The sequence below is a fragment of the Osmerus mordax genome, chromosome 8 (assembly GCF_038355195.1).
Source record: "Osmerus mordax isolate fOsmMor3 chromosome 8, fOsmMor3.pri, whole genome shotgun sequence".
NCBI classification, from domain to species: Eukaryota; Metazoa; Chordata; class Actinopteri; order Osmeriformes; family Osmeridae; genus Osmerus; species Osmerus mordax.
In genome coordinates, this window is record NC_090057.1 from 11,529,296 (window position 1) to 11,545,659 (window position 16,364).

The following is a 16,364-nucleotide window of genomic DNA, read 5'->3' on the forward strand; positions in this document are numbered from 1 at the left end:
CAGCCCATCGAGGAGAGGGTGAAGGGGCTGTGCGCGGCGCTCCAGGACCTCAGAGCAGTGCGGGTGTGTGACGACCTGGAGCATCCCAGTGACCAGGCCTTTAGTCAGCAGGCTGAGATAGCTGATCAAGCCTGTAGTGCCCTCAGCCAACAGGTACTGTACTAGGTATACATATCGAAATGAATTGAATGAATTGATTGAAGAAGAATTTACTGAATTATTTTATGTAAATCTGTCAGGGTGGGGACAGGTTTATTGTATGTAATATATACTGTTCGTTCTTTTTGTGTGTTGTCTCTTATTTCTATATGTAGAGAAGATTAGTTTGAAAGCAGCTTTTTGTGTTAAGTAACTTTTTTGTCTTGTGGTACATAGGTTCAGTCCCTGAAGCCAGCTCTGCAGCAAGTCTTAGAAGAGTGGGGACGATTTGAGCAGAAACTGAGTGAAGTTTCCCTCCTCGCCACTAGAGTGCGCTGTACTTTGGAGCACTCTCGCGCTCCACTTCTCTCCTCCAACCAAGTGAAGGTGAACGTAGAACATTTGCAGGTGAGCGCTTGACTGAAACCGGTTTCCTCCTCTCCCTGAGCAAATTCCAGAGTGAAAATGAAGGATGAAAGTGGTCTCAAAGTGGGACACATTTTATAAAAGGTTCAAATCAGCTTTGAAAATGTCAGCGTGCTCTGAAACTTTTATGGTAGTTTTGTGATTGGTCTCTGTGACATCATCGGGCTTCTGTGTCTACAGATGATCCAGGAGGATGCTGGGAAGGGGGTCAAGGTTCTGGCTGCTGTGGACCAATTATATTCCAGTCTGAGAATTCTGGTCAGCCCTGACACGTCTCAGCTCCTCTCTGAGAAGGTGGAGGGAGAGCGAACACGGTTAGTACCTTCACTACATCAAGACAATTCAATTAAGTTAAGTAGATTACAATGGAACCAAATTCAAACAGAATGCCTGCACTTGAAAGTACCTCATGATTTCTTTCAGATGTGTGACCTTATTTTTCTTTCTTTTTTTTTTTACGTAACTCAACGAGATGTAGATAATTCCTCTGTGGGACAAAAATAAACACCCTTTTTTTCCAATCTGGAGAAGTATACTGTATACGTAAATGTATCTCCATAAAGTCTGAGGCATGGCATGAGGAAGTACATTAGCGTTTTGAGAGCAAAAACAGAGGGGCAGTTCATCTGCACACAGTCTGCGGTCTGTTCCAGAGGAGAGACAAGGCAGATTTATATCCGAGATTTCATCCCCCGTCCCCTCGACTGGCCAGACCCGAGCCCTTTATCTCCTCTTGTGTTCTCCTCTGCACTGCGGAAGATGCTCCAACACAGTCACACGCAAATACAAATACACACACCGGGAAAAAAACCACAGTCCTTGAAATCGTCTGGGGAGCGTTTATCTGTGTTCCCGCCAAAAGTCTGGGTTTTTTCTTCTCAGCCGTGGCTGTCGTTAAGGCGATGGTGTTGAGGACCATCTCCAACTTTAGACTCGAGCAGAGTTTTGGTGATTTAGGTACTCTAAATCATCAGGGGCGCTGTGTTCCCATGATCGAACCCATTGGTCTTGTTTAAACAAGAGTGTGTATTTGAGTGTGTGTGTGCGTCTGTTTACACTGTTAGTGTGTTAATACTCCCGGGCTTAAGCTGTTTCCCGGGCCAACCTTTTTTGGCACGATTTTACTTAAACTATCTACAAGAGTTACCACGTAGACTCACTGACGACACATTCGTGATCATTTCCTCAAGAGTAAAAAAAACAAAAAAAACAAAAAAAAACAAAGACGTCTTCACACTCGCAAAGATCTCCACTTCATTTCGGAAAACGCACCCACAATGCACTATTTCATCCGGAGGACAGCTATGGCACGAGGCTAGCTCGTGCGAGCTCGACTTGCGTTGAATGGCATCCCCCTAGCTAGCGTGTGGTCTCCACTGCCCTTCCCCTGCAGGTGGAAGGCGGTAGGGCAGGAGGTCGAGGAGGAGCTGCGGAGGACCAGGGAACTACACTTCCACTGGCAGGAGTACAGCCGCCTCTCGGGCCCCTGCGTAGACAGCCTGCGACAGCACCAAGAACAGTGGAGGGAGCTCGTGAACTCCACACCCAAACCCCAGGGTGCCCAGGATGGCTGTCGAGAGGAGCAGATTGTATCCATCAAGGTGAGTGGATGTTTTGAAAGACATGCTTCTCATTTTATGCCCCGAAATGATTGGATAACCTTAACCCGAATGAAACTATGAATCTAACCCCATGTTTCACCTTCACCAAATTCAATACTGGAGGTACTGTATGTTTTTGTTTTCCTGGGTCAAACCTTTTTCTCCCCTGCATGAGTACTTGAGTACTTCAGAAAGCAGAGAGCAACCATATTTCTTAATTGACCATGTCTAGATTAGTCATACCTGCCCACATATTTTTGCCCACTTTATTTGCACTCCTAATATAATAATTTGATGTCAACTTCCTTGCTTGCTGCTCTTAGAGCAGAAAAACATGTTTTTTCCTTGATGCACTGAGTACACTAAAAGACAAAGAAATCTGGGTTTATATTAAACATAGTTCACCTCCTGGTGTTCCATATTAGTGGACTTGAAGAGCTTGGAAAATGTTTTTATTTTATTCTGGAGTTAGGGTCACACTCATCTTAGAACATCCACAAACAACTGAATTGTTTTGGTTAGAACCTGCAAGGAGATTTAGAGACTCTGCAACCCAACATGGGCGAAGTTCTCAAGGCCTCCAAAATGCTCATTGGGCAGCTGGACCCGCTTGCAGCCTCACTCATCCAATCAGAGACCAGGCTGCTTTCACGTGACCTCCTGCTTTTGAGTCAGATGTTGCTGGGGAAACAGAGACAACTTCAGGTGAGAGATACTGGCAATAAAGTTGATATGAAATCTTAAGTTATATGGAAAAACAAAGGGATTGTAAAGCAAATGTCAAAGTCAGTGTTTAAGTTATAGACAACTTGTGAATGCGATTTTGTGGGATTGTAGTGTAGATAATGTATCGAGTGTGCCTGTACAACCCTCCCCCCCTTTAAGATCAAATATGTTCTGATCAGTTCTTATTTGCTTGTGTCGAAATACAAAGTACAACATCTTAACCACCGGATCTGTGTGTGTGTAGGAGGACCTAGACCAACAACAGATGCTTGTAAACAATTTAGAAGCACTTGAGAAGGAAACTAAAGACTCCCTGCAAAGGCTGACAACTGATGTGTGTGATGTCGACTCCGCGAAGGTGAGTGAGAATCCGTCCCACGTTGTTGACAACAAGAGAACTGTGTGTCGTGTTCGCGCGCTCTCACTCGCGCGCGCGCGCACCGGCACACAAGCGCGCCCACGTGCCGTGGCCACGTGCACACGCACAAACACTCTCACAAACTCGCACCCACATACCTGACTGACTCCCTCTCTTAATAAACTGTTCAGATGGCCCTGTGTGAACTGAGCAACCTGCTCCCTAAACTGGCTGACCTCTCGGGGATTGGCTGCCGCGCGTCCGCAAACGAGGGATTGGCTGCCGAGCGCGTGCAGTCCCTCGCCAGCCAGTGGAAGCACGCCCTCCTGCTGGCGTCAGCTAAACACAGGCACGTACCTACGAGGCCTCGTAGGCTCTTTCTGGCAACAAAGAAAAACCCAACAGAATGTTATTTGTACTTCCAAAAATGAGAGTGCGTGTGTGTGGTGTGTGGTGTGTGTTTGCTCATCAGGGAGATCGAAGATCAGGTCGAAGGGTCTGTGAGTGTTCAGCAGACGTTGCACACCTGGGAAAGCTTCCTGGACGAGTTGGAGGAGTCTTTGGCAGGAGACTCTGCCAAAAACTACTCTGGCCTTCTTGACATGCTGACTGTCCATCAGGTGCCCTGCAGAACCCATCTACTATCCAAGGATTGCCTTTTTGTACATCATTTGAGAATGATGGAATCATAAAACATAACATTTTACTCAAAATAGCTACCTATTTAACACAGCAAGTCCAATGGCAAGTTGTAACTGTCAGACAGTTACACATTCTGCCACATAGTTTCGCAAGAAATTGGAATGTTAGCACAATTGCCGTCCAACAAGCCTAACTGCTAACCTTGTCGCTTTCGTCTTGGCAGACCATTCAGACATGGCGCGGTATCGATAGACAGGGATTGCAGTGATTATCATTGAATTACGTTCATTTTTTTACTAACATCTCTGCCAGTACAAGCACAGAATTATTTCACAAACCTGCTAGAATTCATCAGTATTAAAGTCACGTTGGTCCTGGCAATGTCGAACAATAGGATTATATTCACACAGGATCAAATGTTTTCATATACTTCTTAGAGTTTGAGCATTAACGTGATATGGCTCTCTTTTATCCAAATTATATAAATAGTATTCTATTTGGACTAAGCAATAATCAATCTTGAATTATATTTGTTATTCCTAAATTGCTTTGTTAGCGGAGCACGGTGCATAATTCCAGCACTGCATTTAATTTCTTTGTTTATTCATGTGAATTTATATGAATGTATTTATTTCTTTTATGACCAAACTGGTATCGTACATAAATTTGTTTTAGACGTATAAAATGTCAGTGATTGAACGGGGTGAGCAGGAAGTTGCTTGTCTGTAACTCCTGGTTATAGCACATTTCTAGGCAGTGCTACACTCTGTCTACAGTCAGATTTATTTTGGAAACCCCAGCACAGTTTAGTGACTCGTACTCTGCTACGCTCTGTTCTTGTTCCACAGCGGCACCAGGTTGAAATAGCTAACAAGCACCACATTTTCAGAGGTGTTGTCTACAACGCCGCAAGCTCCCTGGATAACGATTTGCCAGAGGAAAGGTAAGATTGGAAAATGATTTAAATATGAGCTCCAATAGATCTGTCCATGTAGACATGGCTCCGTAACTCAGAACACTTACATTTAGTCATTTAGCAGACGCTCTTATCCAGTGCGACTTACAGTCGATTGTTTTCATTGGCTGTGTTGGCTCATTAAAGTTAATGCATGTGTCAATCATAAAGGTAGTTTAAACACATCAGTAGATTTGTAGAACTGTTGCGGGACAACTGTAATCCAACCCAGAGTTTAGCACTCTGTTGAACACGGGCCCCATGCAGGGCCTCAATTTCCTGCATTGTCCTCCCAGGACCATCTCCCAGGTCATCTCGTAAAGTAATTAGAAAGAGGTTTTCCTGTTGTGTGCTTACCAACCAGGGTAATGGAGTTTCAACTGTGAACATAATTCAACCGCACACAGACACACATACAGTTACACACACACACACACACACACACACACACATACACACACACACACATGTATGCACGTACAAGGAGCAAGCCTAGTGCTCTGCGGTCTGGAACAGCAAGTTGGCTCTCTCTCTTGATCCTTCACCTATAAATCCAATCTTTGACGGCAGTTTGGAAACCCAAGTCATTGAAAGAACTCATCGAACTCATCTCCAGGCCGCCGTTTCCAGATGTTTTTTTCAGAAGTATATACTGGCTTGTAAAATGTAGCTGTTTTAGTCAGAGACACTTCCGTGATTTACGCCGTCAACTTTTGTTGACTTATATTTGTTGATTTTGTTTTACATTCCCTACAAGAGGTCTTTTGTCTCTTGCCAGACCATTCTTGTAAATAACAATATTTTCCTTAACTGACTTAAAATAAAGCTTCAAGAAATGGCATAAAAATGCTTGCCTCCGTTCCTACGCAGGTCGGAGCTGATCCGAGGGCTGTCCCAGCTGAGCGAGAGATGGAAGGGCATCGCGGGGCCATTCAGGCGGCGCGGGGCGCAGGTGCAAGGGCTGATGGGCCAGTGGAGGCTCTATAGGCGAGGCGTGAGAGTGCTGTGGAGGCTGATGAGGGACGTCGACCTCCTCCTTCCCCCTGCCGGGCTGGCCATGTGCAGTCTCCGTCAGCTACGACGCTCACTGAACCATTTCGAGGTTAGGCTGTGTATTTGTTTGGGTGTGTTTTAGTTTTTCTTGTCTTATTGCACAGTAGTATTTGAGTAGTGGTCAGGGGGAACATCGGTGGATCGCTACACACATCAGTGGATGAGTACAAAGAAAGTGGAACGTGTGAATCAACATGCGGCAGTTCAGATTGAACCCTTTAGAGAAGCAATGTGTTGTCATCCACCACAGACATCTAACGGACAATAAGTATGCACAAGACGGCAGTGCCATCCGGCGTCAACAATAATAACTCCCCCCCCCCATCCCCACCCACCCCCTCGTCCCCCCAGCACATTGAGGAGACCCTTCGCCTCCACGAGAGCGTCCGGGAAGACACTCTGGAGGCGGGCAGGCGGCTGAGTGAGTCCATGACGGAGCCCCGTACGCAGGGCCAGCTCCAGACGCAGCTGCAGGCGCTGCAGGAGGCCTGGCTGCACGCCCTGGGCCAGCTGGGCAAGAGGAGGGCGCTGGTCCACACGGTCCTACAGGTACGACTCCGATCTGACGACGAGAGCGAGAGGGTCGAGGGAGCACATGAGATCATGTCTTTCGTCACCTCGACTTCAAAAATCCCCCCCCTGACCTTTTTCGCAGGGGGGGGATTATGGATACGCAGGGTAGCGCTTAAATCCAAAGAATTACTTTGACACCTCTTTATGCCTCTCGTCACCACTAAGCTCCCTCGGGGGGGGGGGGCTACTGGGGGCTGGGGTCTTGCGTGTGTCGGGGTAGGTTGGTGCTTAGCTGTGGACGACTGTCATCCGTGTGTGTTCGTGTCTCGTTGACCCACATAGGGTACATTCCACATCCCCGTCCACACGCACACCAATGCACACACGCTCTCTCTCTCTCTCTCCCCGTGTGCCTCCACCATGCAGTGTGTTCTCCCTATGAAAAGCCCCCCCCCACACACACACACACACACACACTCTGTCAGGGAGGGATCAAACAGCAGCCTCCGTAATCCAGCCGCGATCCACATCCAGAGGCCAGCTGGTCACCGATCCTGGAGATGCTCATGCTCACGGTGCCTGCGTAGTTGTCGGGCCATTCAACCACAACGTGGGTCTCTGGTTGGAAATGGGCGGAAATGGCACCGTTTCCGTGGAAACAGGCCCCCGCTCTGTGGTGGACCTTCAGTGGAAACGCAGCAAGCGATGCCGGTATCTTTCATTTGTTATTTGAGCAAAAACGCTACGTGTGACACCCTATTTGAATGAGGGACAAATATTAGTAACCACTTCGGGGACGCCATCCCACCGGGTTCGGTGCCAGGTTTCTTCACACTCTATAAGGGTTTTCACCTACTAATCTCTCTCTGCTATGGTTTGAGGTTTAACGGAATGATTTGATTGGGCACGGGGCTGTATGGTGGAGTGGGAGTGTGGGGGGGGGGGGGTGCTGTGTCCTGGGCTGATTATCCGGACTATCGACCTAAAGAATGTCTGAGCTGCTTTCAGTCAATCCTGGGTAGCCTTTTACGTGTAACAGACCATTGGAATTACTGAAAGGATTTCTGGTACAGTACACAGTACATGCCACCCCACGGTGTAAACCTTAGGGGTGGGAACAACCAGTGTGGTAGAAAGTCATAAGCAGGTTGAGTGTGGAGGTCTTCATAAGGAACGACGGTTCTCGTCTCGGCGTTCATGTCTCGGTTCAAATATCCGCTGTTCGACGGTAGCTTCTCGTATTTTCCTAGACATGGAAGGCTGCGACTCAGAGCCACGGTCAGAGCCATGGGCTGGTGGGGGGGGAGCTGGAGAAAAAGGAGCTATCACTGATGACATCAGTGCCTGTTTTCTGGCCCGAGCCAGGGGGGTCAGGAGGGCAAGTTGTGTTAACCCCATCCAGGATGATGGGGGCTCAACCGGGTCAGGCCAAACAGTCGATGTCCGGCCCTTAGGGTGAAAGGGAAATCTGTTACCACAACAGTCAGATCAAGACTAAGATAACAAACACGAGGGGGCTACTCTGCCCCCCCCCCCCCCCCCCCCACACCACCCCCCCCTCCACCAAAATAGTTAACGATAGGAAGTAAGGTGAGCTGTTTAATCGTCTTATTATCATCGTTCGAGAGTTTGATGGTGTCCGGGGGGACTGTTAACCGGGAACATGTTCAACTGACGTGTAACATCTCAGGTCGGTGTACCTACAGTCAGGAATCCACATTCCATGCCATTTCCAACTTTCTTCCCCTCGACTGAACTGTTGAGAACTTGTTCTTTACATTTTCCTTGCACTGAATCCACTCCCCCTCCCCACTATTGATTTGGTGCTGGTTTCCCCCCCAAATACCCCACCCTCGCCAATGTTTGCCTTGCAGAATTGGGAGCGGTGTCAGGCCGGACTAGCAGACAGCGCCCGCACCCTGAGGGAGCTGAAGGCCAGACTAGAGCAGCCGCTCCCAGAGAGACTGGAGGAGTTAGAGAGTCAAGAAAAGATCATTCAGGTGGGCTCCTACTCCTGGATGTGTGTTTCTGTGTGTATGTGTGTGTGGCTGTCTTTAAGTAATTAATAGTCATACATTTACATTTAGTCATTTAGCAGACGCTCTTATCCAGAGCGACTTACAGTAAGTACAGGGACATTCCCCCGAGGCAAGTAGGGTGAAGTGCCTTGCCCAAGGACACAACGTCAGCTGGCATGACCGGGAATCGAACTGGCAACCTTCGGATTACTAGCCCGATTCCCTCACCGCTCAGCCACCTGACTCCCTAGTCATAGCAAATATATGTTTAAGGTTTAGCTACTTGGCTACACAACTATAAAGTACATATTCATCTGCATGGGAGTATTCAACCCTCCACATTCAGAGAGAATACATTTGAAATACAAGGAAGAGACGAGCTACAGTACTGGATCTATCTGAACAACTGGATAGACTAGTGGATGTTGTGAAGTGACACAAGGTGATCTTTTCACGAGGATTGTTGATCAAGCAGCTTTAGCTTTTTGGAAATGTTACATGGTGACTGTGTCTGTCATGTTTTTGCATGTGATATTGATTGCAGGCCCATACGGTAAACCTAATCCTTGTATTCCAACAGCATGAAAAAAAAAATTATATCCTAAGTGAGATGGGCCAGCCACAGAAGTGAAACAGAGAGAAAGAATTTCAAAGAAGTCATTCAAATCATTTTAGTCCAAATGTATTTACAACAAGTGCTTCAATTAAAATTTTGGAATCAACCAAAACTAGCGTTGAACTCCCTGTAAAGTCCATGCCAGTAAAACGTGTGTATTTGAAGCAGTCCAGGGAAAGTCGACTGTGAGAGGGGCCATTTACAAGGTACTTACAAGGCCTCAGTCACCAACAGGTTTCAGGGACCATCATTTGAGGCCCACCCCCCCACAGAGTCCCGCTATTATGAGCTCACTGCACCCCTCCCCCCTTCCCTCCCCCCCCCCACCACCACCCTCTTTCCCTCCCCTCCTATCTACCCCTGCTCCCCTCCCCCGCTCTTTCCAGCAGGCACTTTAATCCTGTAGTCTGCAAAGAGAGCGAGAGAGAGAGGGAGCGAGCGAGCGACAGAGAGGGGTACTATCAAGCACGGGGGCTGACCGGTCACTTTGCGGTGTGGCGTGCGTGCGGGGTGTGTGGTGTGTGTGTGGGGTGTGTCATGCAGGAGACGGAGGCCTCTCTGGAGGGTTGGGCGGCCGGGCTGAGAGACATAGCTGCCATGAAGACAGACCTGTCCCAGTACGTGGTGGCCGGGGACGCCTCCTTACTGCAGGAGCAGGTGGAGGCTCTTCACAACCAGTGGGAGGAACTATGTCTCAAGGTAAGGAGAGAGAGAGAGAGAGAGAGAGAGAGAGAGAGAGAGAGAGAGAGAGAGAGAGAGAGAGAGAGAGAGAGAGAGAGAGAGAGAGAGAGAGAGAGAGAGAGAGAGAGAGAGAGAGAGGGAGAGAGAGGGAGAGAGGGGGAGAGGGGGAGAGGGGGAGAGAGAGGGCTACAGGGAGAGAGGAGAGAGAGAGAGGGAGAGAGGGGGAGAGGGGGAGAGGGGGAGAGAGAGGGCTACAGGGAGAGAGCGAGAGAGCTACAGGGAGAGAGCGAGAGAGCTACAGGGAGAGAGCGAGAGAGCTACAGGGAGAGAGACAAGTTGAAGAGAGTTGGAGTGAGAGGGTAAAGGAAACTTAGTCCTAGCATGTGTCCAGCCCCTGGCCATGCTACACAAAGGCTCCTTAGCGACTGGGGCCAGTGACACACACACACACACATAGTATTACACACATTATTCATTCTGACTCTGACATTCTGAACACACTATGGAGAGTAGAGCAGCAGCATGAAACAGAGTGGAAAGCTGAAACTGAGAGTGCATTGCCCTTTCACTCACAAGGAAACTTTCAAATGCATTCATTTTGATGGTATTTCTGTCCCCTTTAATTATCTGACATTTACAAGTGTCTGCTGACATTAGCACAGAGCTCCTTTTTTCCTACTTCTAATTGTCAGGTTATTTCTGATCAGAGTATGTGGGCATGCGCATGCTGGGGGTTGATATTTTGTGGTTTGCTAAGATTATTTCTAAGAGACACTAGTGTTTGTGCTGTCAAGTGGTATAATCTGTTCCCTAATGATGTGGCTCTCTAACAGTAACAGAGGCTAATGTGAGTCAGCTGACATGTTCTATTGAAGAGGCATGGCTCTGATTGGTTTAAAGTCCTAATTACTCGAGCAGGTGGACAATGTGACCAGTACCCACACTCTGATAGTGGGGGTGAATTAGGAGTACTGGCTGTTTGTAACTGTGAATGTGTCCATATTGCTGTTAGAGCAACAGAAGTGAAAGCAGCTCAAAGGGGCAGAGAGCTGGATTCCATTCCTGGCCGGACCACGTTACAGTTGCTCTTACCTTCACGCTCAAACAAAACACAGCTCTGTTGAGTTCAAACATGAGTTTTAACTTGCTTCTTTGGCTTTCTCGGACTTATAAAACAGTGCAGAGGATTTAGCAATCTTACACCTCAGTTACCTTGGAGCTATTTTCCCCACTGACATGTATGTCTTCATAGATCCGAGTTTTGCGGATGGCACGGGGTGCAAAGCGAAGGCTTATGACCTGAGCCGCAACGGTGCCATCACAACAAACCGGATAACAGGATGCAGGTGTAGGCGGTTACCATGGGAAGGTTTGAACAGATGGCTGGGCTAGGCTGTAGGCTTCAGGGCACATGGTCTTTTGTTGTGGGGGGAACACAACTCAGGTCACAATGGGACTAACCAAGAGCCCCAGAGGGACTGAGAGAATAAGAAGTGAAGAAGAGAAAGACTTGGTGCTCATGAAAAAAACAGCAACTGCCATCAGATAGTAAAATATGGCAGCTCCAACTGAGGCTCGCAAGTTTTGAGCTCTTTGACCTCAAAAGAATCAACAATTAATCTCCATTGGCCTGTAATGGGGTATTATCAAAGCATTAAGCTGTCATTAGGAAAATGAACCCTGTTCATTTTAGTCTGACAAACAGTTGTCCTTGGGGCTTTTGGTTAATTTAGTTGATTATGGAGGGTCCCTTCGGATTGGCTGTGAAGTGGCCTAGCAGTGAACTGTGTGCTGTTGTTTTTTTGCCAGAAGAAGAGGAAGAACTTTGGGAGTATTTCCTCATTTTGTAGTCTTAAACCACATGTTATTTAAAAAAAATGGGAGGGGGGGGTTGAACCTAAAGCCGATTGAAAATAATACAGGACACCTTTTTGGACCATTTTACGTTTCTTAACAAAATAATACCTCACCACTTACATTGCCATACAGGGTCAAATTAAACCCATTACGAAAAGTAAAATGTTGTTTAAAGTGTCACCATCTTCAGTACAGAAAGTTCATAAAGATGAATCTGTACTTGATCATAATAACTGATCTCAATTTGTCTGTATTCACTGTTGGTGTTTCACTATTTGTATGGGACTTTGGATTAAAGCATCCAGTAAACTAATCTAATGTACAAGGTTAATGAAGCCTAAAGGGAATAGCTATACATTGGAATTTTAGACCCCCCAAAAAAAGGGGACCAAACCACCGGATATTTTTGGGAGGACATTTTATTCCTTATTTCATACAATTCTAAATATAATGTTTCTTTAACCCTTGTGTTATCTTCGGGTAATTCTGACCCATCAGTCATTGTGACCCACCGTTGTATTGCGACAACTTTACCGCATACAAAAACAAACTGAGGAATTTTCTTTTAACCGTCGGGCTGTCTCAGACCCCCCACATTGCGAAGGTTAAAAGAAAATTATATATTTTTTTTTTTGTATTAGGTAAAATTGGGTAAACACAACGATGGTTTGTTGTGAACCTTTGGGTCAGGTGACCCGAAGGCAGCACAAGGGTTAACCAAACTTCCTATAAGTGTAAATCCTGAATACCCCAAATCTGGTAATAAGTATAGTTCAGGTGTTGCCTGAAGTAACACCTCAAAGCGCTCTGGCGTCATTAGATTGAATGTTGAGTGGGCGCCAGCGTGTGCTCTACAGCTGTAACAGCCTGCACACATAGAGGTCAGCTGCACCTCTGGTATTCATTAGACTGCATGAGTACGGCAGGAAATTCCTCCCCTGCTTTAATAGCAAGCACCTTTTTTAACCGTAACTTGTTATTGCTTTGCTCGGATTAAGCCAAAATTGTGTGTATGTCCCACAGAGTTCTTAACACATCATTCAGTAAAAAAACAGGATATTTTGGGAGGCGTTGTTAATTATCTCTGTGTGTAATGGTCTTAATGGGATTTAGTTTTAGGGTCTTTCGTGAAACGTTTATTGTGAGTATAAACCCCCATTGTTAGCAGTTTTTGTCTGCACCCCCATTCCCAGTCAGACATAACTTTATAAATCTTAGCTTCCAACAGTGTTTTCAATATATTTGCATGTTTGTTGTCTCCGACATTCGTTCTTTACCCCCCCTTCTTCCTAATAAAAGAGTGCAGCAATCCACCCACTTTTAGTACGTGCAATGGCTGTTTCAGATTGTGGGCATGGGAGGCACAGACACAACAGCACAACAACTTGCCCAAAATTTGATTTGAACCCCAGACCACCGGGGGAATACAGTATGTCCTACAGACATCCGGAAGATCTCACAACACTGTGGAACCAATGAAGAAGAACGCTTCCCGGAACCCCTCGGCAGACACTCACCCTTTCCCTCTGTCTTCCCTTTCGTTCTTTTGTCTTACCTCCCAGGTGTCCCTGTGCAGGCAGGAGATCGCCAACCGCCTCAGCGCCTGGATCATCTTCAACGACAAGAACAAGGAGCTCAGCGACTGGCTGGCCCAGATGGAGAACAAGGTGGCCCACAGCGGAGACCTCAGCATCGAGGACATGGTGGAGAAGCTGAAGAAGGTAAAGGTCACCCAGCTGAGGGAGATTCACCCGGGCCGATTAGTGACCCCTTTCTCTTGGTGTGTCATTACTAATGACTCATTAGGCCATCGTGTCGCATCATTGTACAGTATCGCCATTTACCGAATTGACATTTGACTGCGTTTGTATTCAAACGGCGACATTTAGCCTGACATTGAGCTAAGTAGGTTTAGTAGGCCTTAGAGAGTCTGTACGTCACAGACCTAGAGCGGCAGTATGACCATGTGAGCAGAGGAACAAACAGGCACTGCGTTATGTAGGACGCACCGGGATGTCGTCCAATCCCCTTTGTTCTCACCAAAACAATGAGCCTTTACAATGACATTCCTTGCTTCTACTCCGAGAAGAAGTGATTGGCCAGTTTTTACGGGGACAATGAATGTGAGAGTTTGTGCGTGTAATGAGGGAAGTGTGTGCGTGTAGAGGTGAGGCAACCACACAACAACCATGGAAAAATGGCCCTTTGTCGAACTGGCCCATTGAAACCGGTCATTGACTGTGGATCAAAGCGAAAAACGCACCAATTACCTCGCAGAGCTGAACCCCAATATGTGTGCTGAGAGAATGTAGAGTTGAGTGTGTGGGTGTAGGTGAGGGGGGGGGGGGGTTGAATAACGGTCTCGAACCTCTTTAGCATTTGGATTATCTGGACAAATGTAATAGCATACATGAGGTAAGTAAAATCTGTATTTATGACACGGCTAAGGAGGACGGAGATTCACAAATTCCCTAAGATTTTGAAATACTCACAATGCTGTCAATTCAAATCCTGTGAACGTGGGTGTTATCATTTAAAATTAAAATAAGGCCACGGCAGGCCAGATATCCGTGTGAAAGTGTGAGCCGTGCTCGAGCGTGTGCCGTCTCCCCGCCGCAGGACTGCATGGAGGAGATCGACCTGTTCAGCGAGAACAAGAGCCACCTGAAGCGCCTGGGGGAGCAGCTGATGTCAGCAGGCGACCAGGCCAGGCAGGCCCAGGTCCAGGGCTCGCTGCGGGACGCTGGCGAGCGCTGGCAGGCCCTCTTCCAACACATCGAGGCCAGGTGAGGAGCGCGCTCCGTGTGCGCCGCCAATGGGCCCTGACTGCAAGCTTTGGTGCGGACCTCACAGGAGGACACAGGGGTGAGGGATTGGGAGGGGCGTGGAGGGGGGTGGGGGGGGGGGGCAGACATCTTTATAATCCAGTTGGATTGACGTCTTTGTGGTTTTTGGTTTCTTGCTTGTTTGGTTGGTGTGTTCATTGGTTATTTCGTGTTTGGTCAGTTTGACTTGTCTTTATCCTTTATCGTCATACGTTAATGAGCTTTAGAACTGGTATGCCTTCTTAGGCATGTATGCCGAGAACGCAGATGATGAAGTAGTAATTACCCCCCTATTTTCAGTGAGGGAACCAGAAGCTGCGGCCCCTGCTGTGGGCTAGACGTGTTCGTGTTGCTCTGCAGCTGTTGTGTTGACGTCCTTTGTTTTTCCGACTGTACATACAGTTCTATACGTTAAGCCATTGTGATGTTACCCGGTGACTCCGCCCACCGGCAGACAGATGGACAGTCCAGGGATTTATCCCCCCCCTCGCCTCCACCTCCCCCTCAAATGTGACTGGTGTCACGGACTGTACCATATGGCCTCCGGTGTGAACTCCCTTTCCACACCCCCAGAGTGGAGACACACGAAAGGGGGGACGGGGGCATGGGAGACAGGGGAGGACGGGGGCATGGGAGACAGGGGAGGACGGGGGCATGGGAGACAGGGGAGGACGGGGGGGGGTTGTATCTGTCAGTCCACATTAACTGTGACGCAAAAGGGGGGCCTCGCGACGGGCCAGTGGTCTCAGGTTAGCAAGGCCGCTAACCTGCTACGCTAGCCGGCGCTCAAGGTACAGTAAACCTACAGACATCTGTTAGCGAGTTAGCCTAGCGGTAGGGCTAAATGAAACCACGCTGTCTCCCCTCCCTCCCCACAACAAATGCTGTCATGTCATCCGGTGCGTCTCGGTATCTGTCACCCATACAAGCAGAGCGTATACTAATCCCCCACCCCCTGCTAGAGCACAAAACAGCCGTCACAACTCTGTTCTGGTGGCACCTGACTTGGCAGGCGGGAGGTTAAACAAAAAGGGCCCCTCAAAGGCGGGTCCTTGGAGCAGCGTCACACTTGGCATCCTCCTGGATGTGAGGTCACACACGACAGTGCTTAGTCAAGACAAGGAACAGCAGTGGGTATTTATAAAGTTGAGTAGGTGTTGTTTTACATACTTGGAGTGGAGCACCATTTTGTTTCTAGGATTTGTGTTTGGTAACAGATTTTATTCTTCTGGAGAAAAGAAATATGAAGGAATTGATGGGTTATATTATCATGCATGTGTCATATTAGGTTGAATTCAAAACGGAATTGAACAAAACACAGGCTGGCTTTTTGGAATCCCCAAATAAACGACACTCATAGGCCATGAGTCACATTGAGATGGTGTATAGACTGATGTTGCTAAAATTGCCAAGCACCAACACTTGAGAAACCGCGTTTTCTCAAGCTTTGCTTCTCTTCAGATTTATCTTTGCAATTTATTTTTTCTTTCCATCCATCCATCCCTCTCTTCTGATACTGTCTCCCAGCAAAGGGAGGGGGGGGGGTCGCCAGGGTTATTGGTCTTGGTGCTGAGCCATGTAAGTGTGCATTGTTGGGTTGTCACACGCAGTGAAAAAGGACAAACAGTGCAGACTCCGGTCTGGCCTGCATCTGGGTGCTCGTGTGGTGGTTTGGAGAAAAACACACGCACTCACACCCAAACAGAAGGACAGGTGCATGACACGCACGCAAACACACGTTCTCTCTTTCTCTCACAGTGGCCATTCCAATGACCTGTTTTACACGCACACGCACGGCTGCCACCTTGGCTACAAAGAAAGTTTCCCGCATTTTTCCCTCTACCCGGTCCGTGAGGTGAGCAGGGCCGAGCAGATGTACACGTGGAAGAAAGGTTGAACCCCCTGAGACGAAGGACACTCAGTCTGTTCTTGAGAGGGGCTTTTATGTCGCTAGC

General features: G+C 47.8%; 1 protein-coding gene across 1 annotated transcript in view; it reads left to right on the forward strand.

Annotated features, from left to right (window-relative positions):
* Positions 1–16,364, forward strand: part of LOC136947652 (nesprin-2-like) — an 81,528-nt gene that overhangs the window by 56,836 nt on the left and 8,328 nt on the right. Inside the window, 15 exon segments of the mRNA XM_067241779.1 lie at positions 4–153; positions 376–546; positions 745–878; positions 1,958–2,165; positions 2,688–2,870; positions 3,136–3,249; positions 3,441–3,602; positions 3,726–3,869; positions 4,740–4,834; positions 5,717–5,948; positions 6,251–6,448; positions 8,287–8,412; positions 9,590–9,745; positions 13,147–13,305; positions 14,204–14,370. Of these exon segments, the coding sequence (XP_067097880.1) occupies positions 4–153; positions 376–546; positions 745–878; positions 1,958–2,165; positions 2,688–2,870; positions 3,136–3,249; positions 3,441–3,602; positions 3,726–3,869; positions 4,740–4,834; positions 5,717–5,948; positions 6,251–6,448; positions 8,287–8,412; positions 9,590–9,745; positions 13,147–13,305; positions 14,204–14,370 (2,399 nt within the window).